At 36.7% G+C, this 20,020-nt stretch overlaps 1 protein-coding gene across 1 annotated transcript; it reads left to right on the top strand.

Moving 5' to 3' along the window:
* The first annotated feature begins 610 nt into the window (after positions 1-610).
* Positions 611-14,710, top strand: LOC131437838 (protein deadpan). Its single transcript, XM_058607454.1, has 3 exons — positions 611-875; positions 13,582-13,677; positions 13,745-14,710. The coding sequence occupies exons 1-3, from the start codon at positions 786-788 to the stop codon at positions 14,594-14,596; spliced, it is 1,038 nt and encodes a 345-aa protein (XP_058463437.1). The 5' UTR covers positions 611-785; the 3' UTR covers positions 14,597-14,710.
* Positions 14,711-20,020: the final 5,310 nt, after the last annotated feature.

Below are 20,020 nucleotides of genomic sequence, written 5' to 3'. Positions count from 1 at the left end.
GCATGGTATTATGCTTTACTGTTCTTAAACATGAGAAATGTGGTACATCGACCAGAAATCGATTTGTTCACGTGTTAGTCCGCATATGTCTATTTCTCGGTAAGGTAGAAATAATCAGCTGCTAGGTGGTTGACTCACCCTGTCAAAGTTTCCCCTTTGCTGTATTTTCCTTGTTGCTACGATATGATTGTTTACATCCTGTGTGAGAATTCGTCGTCGTCGTCATCTCACTCCAGCCCGTTGAATGTATGCATCGGGTCAGCTGCGTTATTTTTTTGCTATCTTTAACATGCCTACTACGTTCCGGCACGGAGGGTTCGTCTTATTCCGTTCTGGCTGTGGCGTGGGAAAAAAGATCAAGTGAGAGATGAAAGTCAAATTTATTATGAGTGTATGTGTGTGCACTGGTATGTATCGGTTTGCATCAGTTAGAACTTACCGTGGGAATAGTTTCAGATGGACAGACATGTAGCGGGTACAAACGGGAGTCGAAATAAATGGTTAATGATATGAGCAGAAGCCACCACATTAGAGCGAGACCGTTAATGGCAGTAGAAGGTGATGGGAAATGACGTCGGCGAGGTTTGATAAAATTTCTCTACACTCAATGTTCGGCGTTGAAGGCAGGCGCGCATTCGCAGTTCGGATGTGGATGACGAAAGGTTGTTATGATTTGCGCAGATGGATTAGCGTCGAATAGGATTATAACCAGGAAATGGATGTGATATCGTATGGGAAGACAGTGTATTAGTGTTCAGTGAGCGTGTATCAACGGTGTTAGAACTATGGAGCAGTCTGGAAAAGATGACCATCATGGCGGTGGCAATCGCGATGCAGAAAGCTATCTCAGAAGGATTAAAGCGGAAATTAGGAAGGTGTGTACTCATTACTTCCTGTGTGCTAGAGCTCCTTTTTTGAAAAGTGTGTTGGATCCATTCCGAAGGGAACGTTTACATTTATACTGATTCTTTTTAACCTTCAAATAAAGGGAGGAAAGTCAAATTACGTGTTTTCAAATAACCAGGAGAAGTAGCTATTGAAGACACTTTTGTTTTGTTAGTAGGAGTTGTTATAGATAAAAGATAAGACTATTGGTAACTATTGAGTTGTAAATTGTGTGGTGCAGAGCTTTGAGAGGAATCTTAGTGTCAGTATCGTAATACACGCCAGAGATGTGCAAAACCGTTCATTCTAAAGGACCGTTCAGAGCTTGATAGTTCTCATTTATGGGCTATCCTATTTTGGTGCTTAGAACACATAACCGTTTTACCATTTCCAAAACATTTACCCATCTCTAATGTACTGTTGAAGAGCCAAAACCCTATAATTTTGCTGAATAAGAAAATGATTGTTGAACAAGAATACGTGAGGTGTGTGGTGACCAAAATCGTTTAATGTTTTGATAAAACTTAATTGCTAATAATATTTTTTGCTGAAATCGTGTAGTAACACATTAAAAAAGTATGAAACTTACTGGAGACGCAAATTTACATATGACACAATTCATAAGAACGTATTTCATAACATGACTAAGTTTTACAAGAATGATTTAAGTATGTGTCAAGCTTTTCGAACAGACTTGTCAACTTATATGTTTCAGCACTTAAAAATATGTCTGAATGCATTAAATGTGTATTAAATCTACAGTAAAAACAAATCATTTTTTATGCTCGAATATGTCGGTTTCAGAAGACCTAAATTTGCACGTTTTTTTTCTAGTGTGTATGGTTATCATACTCAATATGATGAGACAATTCGCTTCCAGATTTTCAACAGACGCTTGGCAAAAGAGTGTAAAAAAATTGCCCGTCCTCCGATCTGCACACGGTGTGAATTAAATTAATACCACACACCAAATTACGGATGTTGGTAAAGTTTTACTGACTTTCAAACAGCTGAATATTCAGTAATCAGTTCTGCAAAAGTTGTTCATAACTCAATACCGACGTTTTATGAAATTCACATTATAAACCTCAAATATAAAAACCTTTTTAATCCTTCTAGTGGTGTAATGATACCTTTATCAGATTACTTATATTTTCAAAAACATCACTAGAAGATTCTGTCAAGATTTTTTTCAAACTTGAGTAAAATCAGAAACTTTCTTTGAGAATAAACTACCAAAACCTTTTCAATTTGTAAACAGTTATGTCAAGTTAATATAGATTTAAATGTGACAACCCTGCACGCTTTACAAAATTGAACAAGCACGCTGTGTGCTAGCATAAATCAAATAAACATAGATTTCCGACTGTACGGTGACACTAACAGCACCTCTAGTGAGAAACGGGTGTACTTTTTTCCATTAGCTACTGTGGTTTTGTTAAATGCGCAGGCAACTTTATGCATGCATTTTAGGAGCATTTACGCACCCATTCTCCACTAGACGGTGCTTTTGCTGTCACGGGTTGCTCAACTACATTAGTATTACACTGGGAAATCTATGTTTATTTGATTTATGGTGCTAGGCTGTGTTGTTTTCTTCTTCCGTACCAGCACGTATCGCTGCGTACCGGGTTTGCATCATTTTGTATAACAGTTTGAAAGTTTTGATACTCATCGCCATATAATTTCGGAACCGGAAGTCGGATCTGGATGAAATTGCACAGTATTTTTCAAGACTCTAAGAACTTTAATTTGAACCTTGATTTGTGACAATCGGTTGAAGCGTTGCTGAGAAATCGAAGTGAGTTTCGTTTTTGGAGCTTTTTTCCACTATTCGGAAGCGGAAACCGGGGACTAGTAGTCCCAAAGTACGTTTATATATCCACTAACTATCAAGGTTTGTCAACTATATAAATTTACCTGTAAGTTTTACAAAAATTTGCACTTCGGTTCCCCACCACTTTTGAAAAAATACTTATAAAATTGAAAATTCTTCACTTATCGCACTGTAATTCCGGAACTGAAAGTCTGATATGCATCAACTTTTCAAAGAATTTTAAGACCTTTTATTTGCATCTCAGTTTGTGAAAATCGGTGAGGAAATTTCCGAGAAAATTGTGTGTACATTTTCTCGAAGATTTGTACATCCTTGTAATTTCTGAACCGGAAGTCGGACAAAGATAAAATTCAATAGCGAGCTATGGGACCATAACACCTTTTGTTTGAATCTAGCTTTTTTAAAATCGATCTAGCCAACTCTAAGAAAATCGATCAGCTCGACGAACTGAGCAAATGTCCGTGTGTGGGTCTGTATGTGTGTTGTCAACAAAGAGGTCGAGATCTCAGAGAAGACTGGACCGATTTTGAACAAACTAGTCGTCAATGGAAGGTCTCCCCATCACCCTGAACGCTTTTGAATGGTTTTGAGACCGAATGTTTACTTTTTGAGTTATACGAAGTTTTATGTCAACATTTTAAGTGTTTTTGACAATATCTGTCACAATTGACCTTGATAACCGAATATTATTTTAGACTTCGATTCCGCACGGTAATAGCTATCCAACAAGCCATAGATTGTCAAAATCCATCAATTTTTAACGGAGATATCGATATTATTGTGCAAGCGACTTTTCGCCTTATTCCAGTAGTAAGAGTTTTGACAGCTGAATGACAACGAACACGATTTTTTATACAATTGTTTCTAAGTACCAAAAAGACTGTGTACAGCATACTTCATGAACTTTTGCCTCGGACCGATTTTAGCATGGTTCGTTTTTGGCAACATAATTGTACGAATATGGCACATGTAAACCAGATGATGGCAACATTATCGAGTTGAAAGCTATTCCATAATTATATTTATTTAAACTAATTACAGTAATAAATGCTGGAAGAACATAACACCCATATACCATTCGAATCAGTCCGTCGAGATCAGCAAATGCTTCTGTGATTAATAATTTCACTAAATTTTCTCGGAGATGACTCGACCGTGTTCTACAAACTCAGATTCATATGATAAGTCGTATGCTCCATAACAAGGTTCCTGAATTATGATGGCTAAACCGATCTAAGATTCAAATGGAAGGTCTTAAGATCCTTTCAAAACATCTCGCTTTTTAGTCAGATCCAACTTCCGGTTTAGGGGATACAGGATGATTAGTATAAAAATGTCTATTTCACATAAATTAATCTGGTTTATCGGGTTCGCAGATTTGGATAGTCGAAAACCAAATAAACTTATTTCTGTTTTAGTGGTATTCAGTTTTCGATTCGGATTCAAGTCGCACTACGATTTTTAAAAGATTTTTATACTAATTTTCAAACATTTTGAAACAAATGTAAACTATACAGCTAAATTTCAAAATTTATGTTTTCATATTAAAGTATAATCCTTCCGGTTAATTGTAGAATATAATTTCATTCAAATGGCTGCCTTGGCTGGCCTTGCAGTACGCCATATGGTCGGTCCAGTTTTTTAGTACATTTTTGATTGTATGCAGCTTTATTTCAGCTATGGCTGCACGAATGTTTTCCTTCAAGGCTTGAAATGTCTTTGGCTTGTCCACATAACACTTATCTTTGACAGCTCCGCAAAGATAAAAGTCGGTGTCAAATCACAGCTCCGAGGCGGCCAAACGGCATCCGAATTTCGACTGATAATTCGAACCTCGAAGACTGTGCGCAGAAGATCGATCGTAGCGTTGGTTGTGTGGCACGGAGCGCCGTCTTGTTGGAACCAAATGGTGTCCAGGTCTTCCTCTTCAAGTAACTATAAGAACCAATCGCTAATAATGGCGCGGTAGCGCTCGCCATTGACCGTGGCGCGGCTCCTGCCTCATTTTCGAAAAAATGGCCCAATGATGCCGCCAGACCAAAATCCGCACCAAACCGTCACTCTCTGAGGATGCATCGGCTTCTCCATGATAACGTGCGGGTTTTCCGTCCCTCAGATGCGACAATTTTGCTTATTAACATACCCGCCGAGATGAAAATGTGCCTCATCCGAGAAGATGATTTTTTGGCAAAAATCGGCGTCTTCTTCAAGCTGATCGCAAGCCCAGTTGGCACTATTTTCACGCGTTTCTCAAGCGTATACACATCCATTTTCGTTCAGCGGAAGTAAAAACTAAGTTTCTGTCAAATCAGAAGTGACATTAAGGTTACCAATGTCGAAATAACCGCTAGTTCAAGAAAAAATAGTTAGATGGCGGACCCTGTACTCAGGTGAATTTATCTGACTTCGGCTACACCGTTTTTCGAATTCCGGTTCCAGTATCGAATCGTTTCTCAAAGCTCAATCGGTTTTCTAAAAGAAAGCTAGATCGACAAAGACAAAATTAATTATTTTATCCAATTCTGACTTCCTATTCTGGAAATACAGGATAATGAATTTTTAAAATTCAAACCGATATAGAAGATGACAATCCCGAAAAGCTTTAAAGTTAGGCTCAAAACTATTGCAATTTTTTCGTCATATGGCCATACGAATCGTGTTATGCTGGTTCCTGAATACCGGTTCTGGTAGTATCGTAAATAACCGTAAACTTATTTCGACATCTCATGGAATTTTCAATCGATTATTACACGTTTAGGTTAAAATTCGAACCGATTTGCAGTTTCGCCTTTACAGAGTAAAAAGAGAATAAAACTGAAACACCGAAGAATATTCATGCAAAAAGCACATGCGGATTGATAAAAAAGGTATCATCTCACTGCTAGGTGGATTGAGCACGTTTTTTTTATTGGTTAATTCTTTTGGAGATCTGTGAAAGGAAAAAACTTTTTTAAAATCTAAACATATTTCCTTTTAATCAATTAATTTATTTACACGAGTTGAATGATTGCTTGCACTTATTATCCAAAAATAATGTATACAAGTATATAAATCGTATATCTTTCGGTTGTCCGTAGCATTCCAATTTCAGTAGAATATGAGATCATAAAATATTATATTACAGCAGGCCCGTGCGCAGGGGGGGGGGGGGGGTTTTGGGGGTTTTAACCCCCCCCCCCCCCCCCATGAAGAATTTTTTTTAAATTAAGTTTCATGAACAATGGAGTACTTATTATATTAAAGTGCAAATAACTTGACAATTCATACTACGTTTTCAGAATTTTTTTTACAGTTTCAATATTGTGGATGACGCAATTTTCTTTTTCAAATTTTGGCGCCTTTCCCACTTTCTGTCAAGTGTTACTGGAAATGCAGTCATCGATGTTACGCATTTGTATAGTGCGTGCCCGAAGTACCGACTATCACCGCTCTCAATAACGCGCATCTTTTCTCTAGAGTAAAGCCCAATACTTACATGCAGAGGAACTATTTCTTTTATCGTTTTCGCTAAAAATTGTTCGACAAAATTGCCCCCACCCCTTTAATGATTTCTGCGCACGAGCCTGTCAGAATTCGTTTTAAATTGTCAATATAGTGGACACCCACCTCTCCCCTTGAAACCCCCCCCATGGATGATTTCTGCGCACGGGCCTGTATTACAGTGCTGAAATTGAAAATCTGTAAAAAGCTTTTGGAATATATTCACCCAAAAAACCTTACCATCAGGAATCAGTATTATCTATTTTTTGCATAACCGTAAGTTTTGTATATTTTATGTATCGTTCAGTAAAATAATATTTTTCTGATCATAACCGCATGATCGTAACCGAAAATCAGTTGAATATCTTCACGGTAAGAAATCTGTTACTGCTGTCGTGATTAGAAAATCATGAAACCAATCATTTTAACTTCTCATGAAACCATGAGCAAAAAGCCTTCTCCCATGAAAATTAATCATGGTCCGAAAATGCGTTACTTGAGTTTTACATTTTGTATGAATATATCTGAACGTATTCTTACATATTCGATGTGACTGTTGTTGTTAAAATAATATTCCGAGAGATAACGTAAACCGAAAAATAAATTCGATGTTTTGAAAACAAAAATAGGAAAAATCGATCCGCGGTATTTGCAAGAATTCAACATAGAGTATCTTTTTAAGAGGTTTAATTCACACGTGTATTTTCTTGCAGTTTGTTTATGTTTTCCAAATTCTGAAACAAAAAATCAAATCTGGAGCAATGAACGCAGCTAAACACGTTATTTTAGGTGTCGTGGTTGTTCAAAAACATATTTAAATTGTTGATGCTTCAGATTAAAAGAAATTCGTTGTGCTTTTCACTGTTTTGCTATTCAAATGTATATTATTTGAGACATTAGTTGAAATCGTATAAACAATACGCCACACACTTCCACACCATTCCATTTAATTCATGCTTAAAATCTTCATATTTTAAAACATAACGCCTGATTTATGTTGCAAAGATTACCACCGTAGCAGAAACACGCCTGAAGTTATACACAACGTCAAATGCGTTACGCTAAATTTCAACGAAATCAGTCCAAATGGATCATGATCCGAGAACTTTTAATCATGGTGTATTATCATAACTCGGAATTTTGCCCGTGTTCGATAATGATTGCCACTAGCTTCGGGAGCGAACGGCGCTAAAATTGACCGGTCACATCCCTGCTCTCGGCACGAATTAAATCAATACTGACGCTAGCTGACTGAAAAAGCTCTATTTATATACTTGTGACATAGCACATCGATAGTTGATGAGGCGGCACTAACGAGAGAAACAAATTACCATTTCGATGAAGAAATAATGTTTAAAATATTTATTTGTGATCGATTTAAGGTTCTTAGAACACGTTCGTGTGGATTTTCCTTGCGCATTCAAGCTGCTTCTTTAGAATTTTGGTAAAAATGATTGCTTTCAGTGTGGCGCTCTAGGCAGATCGGTTGAAGAGCCCCAACCGTTATTTTATAGATTTGAACGCGTTTTTCTCAAATGAGAACAAGCAGTTGAATTATGCCATACACAGTAGTTGTGTCTTTATCACAGGGGTCCTAAGATTTTACTTCCCGTACGACTGTCCTTGGAGGATATCAGTGCTGCTACTTATGTTCACGACTAATGATATAAAACTGTTGGTCCTTTCCTGTCTAACGGTAAAAAAACAAAAGTTTCAATTTCGATCATTTTTTTTTTCTATGGACATTTTTTTTTTTTTTTTTAAATAACTATTCATTGGAATATGAGTTAAAATTAAATTATTAAGATTTAAATTGGGTGTTCAGCCACAAGTGGTGACTTTTCAGCCCTGTTATATATATATATGATTTGGTTATTACCATGAAGACATTATTTGCTTCCGCAATTCTTAGATTTTTGTGTAGGGGAAATTCTAAACCTACTTGTATTGTGTAATGGGGAAAAGGAACTTATATACTAACTTACTAACTAATACAGAGAGCGAATCGATTCAATTGAAGATTGCATCGATTTTTGTCGGAATTTGCTTATAATATTATGTGACATTACATCTAATGGTTCTATATTTGTGAGTCTGTGTAACTCATTTGTGCTAAACCAGGGAGGACGCTTCAAAATCATTTTCAGAATTTTATTCTGAATCCTTTGAAGCGTTTTCTTCCTGGTGGAACAACAACTTGACCAAATTGGTACCGCATAAAGCATGGCTGGTCTGAAAATTTGTTTATAAATTAACAGTTTGTTTTTTAGACAGAGCTTAGAATTTCTGTTTATAAGAGGATATAAACATTTAATATATTTATTACACTTTGCCTGGATTCCTTCAATGTGATCCTTGAAAGTGAGTTTTTTGTCATACGTTAAACCTAAGTATTTAGCTTGATCAGACCATGTCAATTCCAAGCCATTCAATTTAAGAATGTGATTATTGTTTGGTTTAAGAAAAGAAGCTCTTGGCTTGTGAGGAAAGATAATTAATTGCGTTTTTGCTGCATTTGGTTTAATTTTCCATTTTGACAGATAATCACTGAAAATATTTAAACTTCTTTGTAGGCGACTGCAGATCACTCTTAGATTTCTACCTGTGGCTAACAGACTTGTGTCGTCACAGAATAGCGATTTCTGACAACCAACGGGTAGATTTGGAAGATCAGAAGTGAAAATATTATACAAGATTGGAGCTACGCTCGAACCCTGCGGAACACCGGCTCGTACGGGTAGCAATTCAGATTTACAGTTCTGATAGCTAACCTGAAGAGTACGATCAGTTAAATAATTTTGAATCATTTTGATCAAATAAATAGGAAACTGGAAATCGGACATTTTTGCTATTAAACCTTTGTGCCAAACACTGTCGAATGCTTTTTCTATGTCTAGAAGAGCAACTCCAGTGGATAACCCAGAAGATTTATTTGATTTTAGCATGTTCGTTACTCTGACAAGTTGATGAGTAGTTGAATGTTCATGACGAAATCCAAACTGCTCTGGTAAAAAAATTGAATTCTCATTTATATGAGTCATCATTCTCAACAAGATAATTTTTTCAAAAAGTTTACTGATAGAAGAAAGTAAGCTAATTGGGCGATAACTTGATGTTTCTGCTGGGTTTTTATCAGGTTTTAGGATAGGAATTACTTTAGCGTTTTTCCATCTTTTTGGGAAGTAAGCTAATGAAAAACACTTGTTGAAAATTTTAACCAGGAGTCTCAAGGCAACATCGGGAAGATTTTTAATAAGAATATTAAAAATTCCATCATTACCAGGAGCCTTCATGTTTTTGAGTTTCCTAATAATTGATTTAATTTCATCAAAATTCGTCTCAATAATGTCATCGTGTGATAACACTTGGGTTGAAATATGATCATATTTCAGTGAGACTTCATTTTCAATAGGACTCACAACGTTTAAATTAAAATTGTGAACACTCTCGAACTGCTGAGCAAGTTTTTGAGCTTTTTCACCATTTGTAAGAAGTATTTGATTTCCTTCCTTGAGAGCAGGAATTGGTTTCTGAGGTTTCTTAAGAACCTTAGAAAGTTTCCAGAAAGGTTTAGAATATGGTTTAATTTGTTCAACTTCTTTAGCGAAATTTTCATTTCGCAAAAGAGTAAATCTATGTTTAATTTCTTTTTGTAAATCCTTAACTATGTTTTTCATAGCAGGATCACGAGAACGTTGATATTGTCGTCGACGAACATTCTTCAACCGAATGAGCAGTTGAAGATTGTCATCGATGATAGGAGAATTTAATTTAGTTTGAGCTTTGGGAACTGAAAGATTTCTAGCTTCGATAATATAATGATTCAAATTGTCAATTGCTGTGTCGATGTCCGCAGAATTTTCTAAAATAGTTTCATGATCCACATGATTTTCAATGTGAGATCTGTAATCCAACCAATTAGCTCTATGATAGTTGAAAATAGAACTAATTGGATTAATTATAGCTTCGTTGGAAAGTCTGAATGTTACTGGAAGATGATCTGAGTCAAAGTCAGCATGAGTAATCGGTTCACTACAAATGTGACTTTGATCTGTTAGAACCAGATCAATTGTAGACGGGTTTTTCACGGAAGAGAAACAAGTAGGATTACTGGGATGAAGAACTGTGAAGTAACCAGCTGAGAGTTGATTATGAAGTATTTTACCATTACTGTTATTTTGCCTACAATTCCACTGGACATGCAATTTCGATCATAGTTATTCATTTTACTTGACGCTCAAGGTATCATTGGCTTATCCTTGTTAGATTCAGCTAAGTCAGCCGGCAGCATTTGTATGGCAAGTATGAAATCACATGTTCAAATTCATGATCTTTTTTACCCAAATAAAATTGCTACCGTGCGAGGGATGCCTTCGAGGTTATAATCATAGCTAGTTAAAATCTTACTTTTTTACACTATGTCACTATGTTTTTTTTTACACTATGTCATACATTGATAAGCTTCATGGTGAAACGACCATCAAGGTTAGATCAGATTGAAAAAAATGTAATGTAATAAAGTGTTTTGCTTTTCTCATATAAAAAGACTATACAATCACTGTGAAAACTGACTATGATTCAAATTATGATTCAAATGAAAGGTTTTTCTTGTCTAATACAAAATTCCTGAATTTCATTTAAATCCGACTTTCCGTTCCGGAACTACAGGGTTATATGTACCAAAACTGTAAAAATAATGTCACTCACTTTTCTCGGAGTTCTCTACTGAAAGGCTTTAAGATGATATAAGAGTATTCGAAATTTCATTCGGATCAAACCCGGTGCCGAAGGGAGGGTGCTTAGTGTAAAAATGTCAATTTCAAGAATATTTTTTTCATAAGCTACCTCTTTATACTGGCTAGTGGATTTCTCTAGTTTTCAGACCATGAGAGTCTGTAACCAAATAAAGCTTTGGTAGTCCCATAAATGATTTGCTGAGTTTTATCCAAGTCCGACCAGCATTGAATTTTTTTTCCAAAATTCAAATCGTCGTACATAATTGTTAAAAAAATTGTTGGTCATATTAGTGTATGGTTGAATGAACCGAATCTCACTAGGCCGATATACAGCTTTCACTTCCGGAAGTACCGACTATTACTATTAATAAAATGTGATAAAATGGAGTTCACTTCATTTTCTCACATATGATTGAATAGATTTTCATTAACTTAAATCCAAATGTAGTATGTAATTTAGTAGTACTATAGAACAGAAATCTTCAAACATATTTTTCTATTTTTTTTTAAATTGTAGTATTTTGGGGATTTTCTGCTGTGGTCCACAACACCCCAGGCGTGCTTCAGGGCTTCAAAATAGTAACTTTTTGGTAACACTAGTTTTAGCAACCCGAATAATCACCAGCAAACTCTGGAAGGGGTCGACGTTTAGGCTTTGTGGAGGCCATGCCAGTGGTTTGCTCCCACAAGACCAGACTAAAGTCTTTGTCTTCTTGGCAGTATGCTTCGAATCGTTGTTCTACTAAAAAACGAATTTCTCTTCAAGGCTCGTCTGGAACAAACGTCACCAGGATCACATTTCCTCTTCCTGCATCATATCCTAATCCACCGCTTTCGGTCAAACATCTCAAATTTTGATTTGTCTGTCTAGAGAACCGGAACGGGTTTTCATGGAATAACTATGAACCGGAGGTGGCCACCTTGGAACGAACTCAAACGTCTTTTTCCGGTATCTACTCGTCACATGCGCACCAAAAATATCTATGTGATTATGGCATGTTCAACTTTATTCGCTCTATCAAACTTTTTACGAAGTAAATTTTAGACAACGTAAACATTTTTATGAACTGATTCGATATACGAATACCCGTTTGCTTGTGTTGGAGGTTTGTTGTATTCCAGAAGTGGAGCTTTTATAGATTATTAGAAATGAATTATCAAAAAAATGTACAGTTTGTTTATTTTATTTCGAACCAAATCATGAGAGAAATTTTAATAATGCACGTTGAATATTTCATTACACATGATTGTTTTATTGTTGCATACAATTATGGGACCGGAACTAGGATCTGGATTGAGTTTAATATAAGTCGACGGGAAAGGACGACCTTTCATTCAAATCTTGAACCTTAAGCTTTGAGCTTTCATAAAGGTATGCTGAACTGATTATAGCATCTTCATGAGGTTATTTGAAATTGATTACTAATGTCGTTTTCGCTTGAGAAAACTGAAACTGACACAGGGTAGTTTCATCAAGCAAACACTTTTCACGAAACTGTGTTGATTTCGCACTTAGCAACGAGGGTTCGAGCAAACTTGATATAAAAACAAGGTTCGAAACTGACTCGATTTTCAGTTCAACAACGTTAAAACTAGGTTCAAAACTGGCTTCAAACAAACGGTTTGACAGCAGTTACAGTGGAAACTGGGTTAGGTTTGACATCAAGCGAAAACGACATAAGATAGAGAGTTAAACCGTTTAGGCACTTTGAAAATTTGACTCAATATATAAAGACTGTCCCAGAAAGTATGGACGCACTTTGATTTCGCTGTAAATAATTCACAAGTGTTATTCAAATTTTATTCGATATACTGATAATATTAGATTACAACAACAGAATATAATTCTTAACATTTGCTACTTAGCCATTGTAGCCTAGCTGGCGCACCTACTTGCGAACGTTGCTCATTAAATTCCGTATAGACTTCTTGACGACAAGTTTTGACATCTTTTCCAATCTTTTTCGAACTGTTGAATGGTTTCGGCTGCCGAGACATGTTTCCTAAGATGTGCTTCGTTAATGCCCAAAATTCCTGAATTGGTCGAAATTGTGGGCAATTTGGTGGATTCATGTCTTTTGGGACGAAAGTGACACTTTTGGTAATATACCATTCTACCGTTGATTTCGAGTAGTGGCATAAAACAAGATCTGGCCAGAAGACAACAGGATCCTTGTGGCTTCGAATCATGAGTAGAAGTCGTTTTTGTAAACATTCCTCGATGTATGTTTCGCTGTTCATTGAAGCAGTGGTGATGAAGGGTTTAGAAATCTTATCGCAGCTACAAATTGCTTGCCAGACCACAGCTTTCTTACCAAATTTTTCGACTTCAATCGATGTCTCGGACTGGTTTAACACTTGCTCTTCTCGCACCGTATAATATTGTGGTCCCGGCAAGGATTTGTAATAATTTCAGACTGGATTATGGTGCGTGCATTGACTAATACAACTAATGTTCCAGAAACTCATATCTCGAATGTTAATCAGTAATACTCAATAAGAGCTTTTCATGTAAATTCCTAATTGGAGTACTTTTCGAGAGTAATTTAATTCCTTGTTTTACTTTGCTTTCCTAGACTAGTTTTAGCAAAAGAAGCAATAAGCCATGTACTGAAAGGTGTAAATTTCTACTTCTATTTCCAGACAAACAAACCTATTATGGAGAAGAAGAGACGCGCTCGAATCAATAACTATTTGAATGATTTGAAAGCACTACTGTTGGAAGCTATGAAAAAAGATGTAAGTACAATGTTTGGAAAGAACCCTGTAAGCAGATTAATTTTACTTGACGCTTTTTATTCTCTAGCCTATCCGGCATTCGAAGCTAGAGAAAGCCGACATACTGGATCTGACGGTGAAGCATCTACAGGATTTGGAGCGCCGCAAGTTGGCCATCGCGATGGCCGTCGATCCGACCGTGGCGGATAAATTCAAAAGTGGCTTTAACGAGTGTATCGATGAAATTGACAAGTACCTCAATACTGTGCCGGGGGTAGACAGTGGAATGAAAACGCGCATTTCAAGTCATTTGAAGAATTATCTCAGATTCCAGAGATTTCCTCAGTCGGGTGGAATAGGGTCTGGCCGGTTTGGTGGCCTTTTCGCCAGATCAACAGACGAGATCAATAACAATGGGCGGCATGCCATGGATGCAATGTCCCTGATTCCGTCATTGTTGCCTAGTGGCGAATTGGCATTTATAATGCCGCATCAGAGCAGTAGTGGTCTCCCATTTTTTCCTCGAATCTCCGTCGTACCAGGGGTACCCACCCGGCATTTCAAACCAATTCCTGAGGAGAAACAGCAGTACGATCCGAGCCCACCATTGAGCCCCGTCTCCGATCAGGAAAGTATAATAGGAGATCAGAAAACACCTCTGATCAAAACGCGGCCTGCTCTAACGGAAAGTTTACTGAATGCTTTTCCAACGCCTCCTACACCAGATGAAAGTAATCGGATCTCAGCGTTTAGACCAAATTTGAAATTGATCGATAAAATACGCTTGTGCCAGGAGGCGAAAACATCGCAAGCAGACCAGCAGTTATTGAAACGAATGAAGGTAGATAAAACAGATTTGTCAAGTGAAGACGAAAATGAACATGAAGAAGAAAGTGATGCTAAGGACCAAGTAGGCGGAGATATGTGGAGGCCTTGGTGATTCTACTAATCAAAATATTGTGATAGAAGACAATATTCAAGCTCTAGTTATATAGACCATTGTGACAGCTTTAATAGTTCATAAGTCAATCTTTTACAAATACAATTCTACCTAAAATGTGTAGTCTTTTCATCACCATGTGTTCCATCAAAAGTAATCTAAGCAATCCATGAATGGTGCTGCGGTCGAGTCATAGTTGTCCAGACCTGAAAAACAATCATGTGTAATGAAATAAAAATCCTTTGTTTGCTTTCTGGTGATTAAGAAAAACACAGCACTAATAAAAAGGAAACTTACCCCAAACGACAATGAAATGTCAACAATCCGCCAGCTTGTTCTACATATGCTCTCAACATCCCGTAGTACGAAGTATATTCGTTGCACCTCACCCGAGATTCCCGTCTTGTTGTACTGTCCCGTTGAGGAGTCGGGAAGCACTTGACTGTGCTGCATTCAACAAAACCACTTTATCATCACTGTACTCCACACATTGTCTGCGTGCTGCTTGGCCCCGATTTCCCACTCAGTCTTTCAACACATTTCTGCTTCCGTTGCTACTTCGGCGAGGGGACATGAAAATGTTGCCCGTACTTCTATTGATAAATAATGTCAGGAAAATTTAAATACTTTCCTGTGTCGGTCACATACAATTTTTCAACTAGAAAACCACAATATTCAATTGTGGTTTGTATTTTTTGCTATTTGTACTACTGTCCATTTCCCAACGACTGGCACCTAGCATTGTTTACTTATCCCGACCAGTGCACATGTCAACACGGGTCAACTATGAAACGAGCTCTTCCAAAAATCATGTTTGGTGATTTTATTTGTTGACCGGCATTTACTAAATTTACACCTCATTTCGAATCAATTTTAGCTTTTAATTGCCAACTCCCACACCGGCGGGTGTTGAGCTGAGCCGACCCATCGGAGCGTATGAGGATACGAATTTCACCCCACGCAGATTATATTAAAATTTATTTACCATTCATTTCCGTTTTTTAAATGCCATCAGACGGCTGCTGAAGGTAACCCGTCGATGGTGCTTGAATGAATGTTTCCGTTTAGATAATTTTACTCCATGTGTCATCAGTTCCTGCCTCTTGCATAGCACTTCTTTGCCAACTGTGATTGGTTTGCATTTTAACGTACAATATTCATCATGCCGTGTTTTTTTCCGTCACACCATTTTGAAATATTATTCTCGTTTTTCTCTGCATAACTCAGGGGTTGCGATTCCCAAAACCTCAGAATCACCAATGTTAAAATGGTCAACAGTGGGGACAATATGATTAATGAAAAACCACGAAATTGGTTTGCTCAGTGAAATGAGCTGTAGGTGAACCGAAAAAGGGTACGAACTGGCAATGAAAAATAAAAATGTTTTATCAAAATCACTCTCATTAATTATGAGAAAAACCAGTGAGCCGCGAAAAGCAGCGCTTCCTTTTCCGGCCCGAACGGTGGTTGTGTGTATGTGTGTGGAGGTGTGTATGCGTTGTGATTTTTCGAAACAACAATTTAATAACAATGTTCAACACCGCTGATAACGGTAATTGAATTGAGGGTGCAACTCGATGGACTGTGTGTATGAGATTCGTCAAGGGTCAATAAATTGTCGGTTTGTAGTGGAAAAGAAAGTTCGGTTGGTCGTTCCAAATAGCGTTAGCAGGTTTCGGATAAGGAATTATTCTTACGTCATAACATGTTATAAGGTTATGTGCCCTACAAAACAAAAAACGGTTATGTACCCTAGCACAAAATATGGCTGACCCCTGAATCACCAAACCAGTATCGGTCAGAAAAAAGTCGAAACCACGTTTTCGTTCGACACGTCAGTATAGACATTGCACTTCGATGCAAAACAAAAAAAAAGTTCTGCAAATAGCAGAAACTATACGTCTGCTTAGCAGTTCAAACTGAGCTGCCGAGTTTTGCATTAAGCAGTTCAATTTGAACTGCTATGGACTGATGAGTCAAGACGAAACGTAAACATATTTATTATACTCAGAACGGAGAGGAATTACTTACAAACCAATCACAAACTATTGAAATCAAATATCTCAACGGCTTAACTCAACCTTATTATGTTCGAAATAAGAGTTAAAATTTCGAAAATAATGACAAATTCTGTATGATAAATAACATTCATTTTTTACAGAAGATGAATTTAAAAGTTAGTTATAATTTCAACATTTAGAGTAAAAGATTTTCGTGATATTACCTGTATCGTTGCACTCTATCCGCTTTTCATTCTTCGCACACATAGCATTGTATTTCTCTCAGAATGACATCAAGGTTAAAACCTCTATAATCGAAACAAAAAAAACACATGCCAAAACATGATTGTCTCGAAAAGTATTAAAAAAAATAAAGGCAATCTGTCGGGCGCACGAAAAACATGACTATGATTGGTCATTCAATGCAGACGTGGAATAGCAAAATTTAATATAGTCGGTGTGGGTATTTCTCGAACATTGAATGTATTTGTGATTGAAATGATTCTTTTTGCCTTTCTCATATAGAAAGGCTATTCAAACACTGTGAAAAAACACTTTCTAACCGAGACCCGAAGGACCGAATGTCGTATACCATTCGACTCAGCTCGACGAACTGAGCAAATGACTGTGTGGGTATGTGAGTGTGATGAATATTGTCACTTACTTTTCTTGAAGATGGCTGAACCGATTTTCACAAACTAAGATTCAAATGAGATTTTTACGGTTCCATACAAAGTTCCTGAATATCATTTGGATCCCACTTCCAGTTTCGGAATTAAATTGTGATATGCACCTAAAATATGAATATAATGACACTCGCTTTTTTCGGAGATGGTTGAACCGATTTTCACAAACTTAGATGCAAATGAAAGGTCTTAAGATGCCATAGGAATATTCTAATTTTCATTCGGATCAAACCCCAAGTTCCGGAGGTAGGAAGCTTAGTGAAAAAGTGTCAATTCCAAGAATATTTTTTTCATAGGCTAATTTTAGTGAATTTCTCTAGTTTGCTGACCTTGAGAGTTTGTAACCAAATAAACCATTGATTTGGTATGCTGAAATTTATCCAAGTCCGACTACCAGTACATTGTTTTCCAAAATTCAAATCGTCATAGAGAATCTTTAAAAAAATGTAGGTCTTATTAGTGTTTGGTTGAATGAACCGAATATCACTATGCCGATATCTTGCATTCGGTTCCAGAAGTACCGACAATAGTATTCAAATGTGATGAAATGGAGCTCACTTCACTCTGATCTGCAGATTTCGTGTGTAGTTCTGCAGACATTTTTGTCTTTCTCATTTAGAAAGGTTATGCAATCACTGTGAAAACCGACTTTTGAACCGAGTGTCATATACCGTTTAACTCAGTTCGTCGTGTACGCAAAATCTCTCTCTCTCTCTCTCTCTCTCTCTCTCTCTCTCTCTCTCTCTCTCTCTCTCTCTCTCTCTCTCTCTCTCTCTCTCTCTCTCTCTCTCTCTCTCTCTCTCGGTGTGTGTGTGTGTGTGTATGTGTGTATGTGTGTGTGTGTGTGTGTGTGTGTGTGTGTGTGTGTGTGTGTGTGTGTGTGTGTGTGTATGTGTGTGTGTGTGTGTGTGTGTGTGTGTGTGTGTGTGTGTGTGTGTGTGTGTGTGTGTGTGTGTGTGTGTGTGTGTGTGTGTGTGTGTGTGTGTGTGTGTGTGTGTGTGTATGTAACGTTTTTTTAGCACTAACTTTTCTCAGAGATGGCTTAACCGGTTTTCACAAACTTAGATTCAAATGAAAGGTCTCGTGGTTCCATACAAAATTCCTGAATATTATTTGAACCCGGCTTCCTGTTCCGGAATTATGGGGTAAAATGTGCAAAAAATTGTGAAAATAAGTGCACCAACTTTTCTCGGCAATGGCTAAACCGATTTTCACACACTTAGATTCAAATGAAAGCTCTTTATGTCCCATACTAAATTTCATTCAGATCTGATTTTCAATTCCGGAGTTATGGGGTAAATTGTGCAAAAAATGGAAAATATGATTTCTATCTTTTCTCATAGATGGCGCATCGATTTTCACAAACTTAGGTTCAAATGAAAGGTCCTGCGGTCCCATACGGAATTACTGAATTTCATCCGGATCCGGAAATATAGGGTAAAATGTGTCAAAAAATTTCAATTTCAGTGATGGTGAAAAGGGCGAAAAACCGTAGTAAATTTTCCAAATCGACCTCAAATCTTCTCAAATTGATAGTTTTGATCAGTAGATGGTCAAACAAACCGATTTCAGTTATTCTTTCAAGAATCGAAGAAAATTATTTTGAAGAATACCAAAGTTACTTGATATGATAGTATGATTGATATCAGAAAGGCACTACACCACTAGGTGAATTAAAACAGGTTTTTTTTTGCGTTTCAGTTTTGCGTATCATACTTCCCAAGTAACAATTTTAATATTAATAAATACTTGTAGCTGTCTTCAATGCTACATAATAAATCTTGCATTAAAACTTTAAACTCCACGAAAGCCTACTGAAAACCTCTATAAGAGCATTATCCTGCCAAGTGGACCATTCTTCATAAGGTTTATAAAGCAAAGTGAAGAATTAGCATAAACCTGCGTAAAAACTCCAAATTCAAGAAAATTTTGAAACCAGCTTTACGATCAACATTAAATTTATTTGGATGGAATGAATTCCGCTATGAATAAACTGTCAATATTTTTCTTGACGGTATGTGTGTCATGTCTGCTTTGAATGCAAACAGTAAGAATTTATTGGATTTTATTTACAAGTTTGAGGGTTTTACCGAACGAAAAAACTTCATGCGCTTTTATTTTTATCGTGAATGTTTGGATAAAAATAAGAATTATAACTAATCGCCTTGAAATAAATGCAGTTTTTGCGAAAATCTGCATGATTTTTAGAAATTATTTTTTGTGATTCTACTTCATTTTTGTATAAAACTATTTCGTGGCATTAAAACTTGTGTATACGTTCTGAAAATGAATCATTAAAGCCCATCATTTTTATTCGTTTTTGCATTTCGAAGTATATTTGATGTCAATAAATGCTACGGTATAGGACATCATAATGGCGGCCATGAAATTTTCTTCAATGCAAATTACGCTTAACCCAAGAAGTAATAAATCAAATAGCCCACAACAAATGTGTCATAAATATACTTTAGAACCCGTAAATTTGCTCTGAGTGAAACTGTTATGAAATGAACACGCACACACACAAAATTAGATTTATGAAAGAATTTAATTGACAATAATGTTTTAAAGAAAATGTTTGAAAGCAATATTAAGAGTGTTTGCATGGTTTTATTCTAGTACACATTGTTTTATTTTTAGTCCAGTTGTTAGTCTGGGTAAAAAGTTTTATAGAAGCTTTAAAAATTATGATATTACTTGTCAAAAGAGACATTTATTATAGTCGTCATAAAACAGGT

This window comes from Malaya genurostris, chromosome 3 (genome assembly GCF_030247185.1).
Source record: "Malaya genurostris strain Urasoe2022 chromosome 3, Malgen_1.1, whole genome shotgun sequence".
Classification (NCBI taxonomy): Eukaryota; Metazoa; Arthropoda; class Insecta; order Diptera; family Culicidae; genus Malaya; species Malaya genurostris.
Note: the sequence above shows the minus strand (reverse complement) of the source record. Positions and strands in the feature narration are given on the sequence as shown.

Bases quoted from the DNA above. Each gene is read 5' to 3' on its own strand.
- LOC131437838 (XM_058607454.1), top strand. From the start codon at position 786: ATGGAGCAGTCTGGAAAAGATGACCATCATGGCGGTGGCAATCGCGAT. The intron at 876-13,581 runs GTGTGTACTCAT...TTCTATTTCCAG, and splicing joins TTAAAGCGGAAATTAGGAAG to ACAAACAAACCTATTATGGA. The intron at 13,678-13,744 runs GTAAGTACAATG...TTTATTCTCTAG, and splicing joins TGGAAGCTATGAAAAAAGAT to CCTATCCGGCATTCGAAGCT.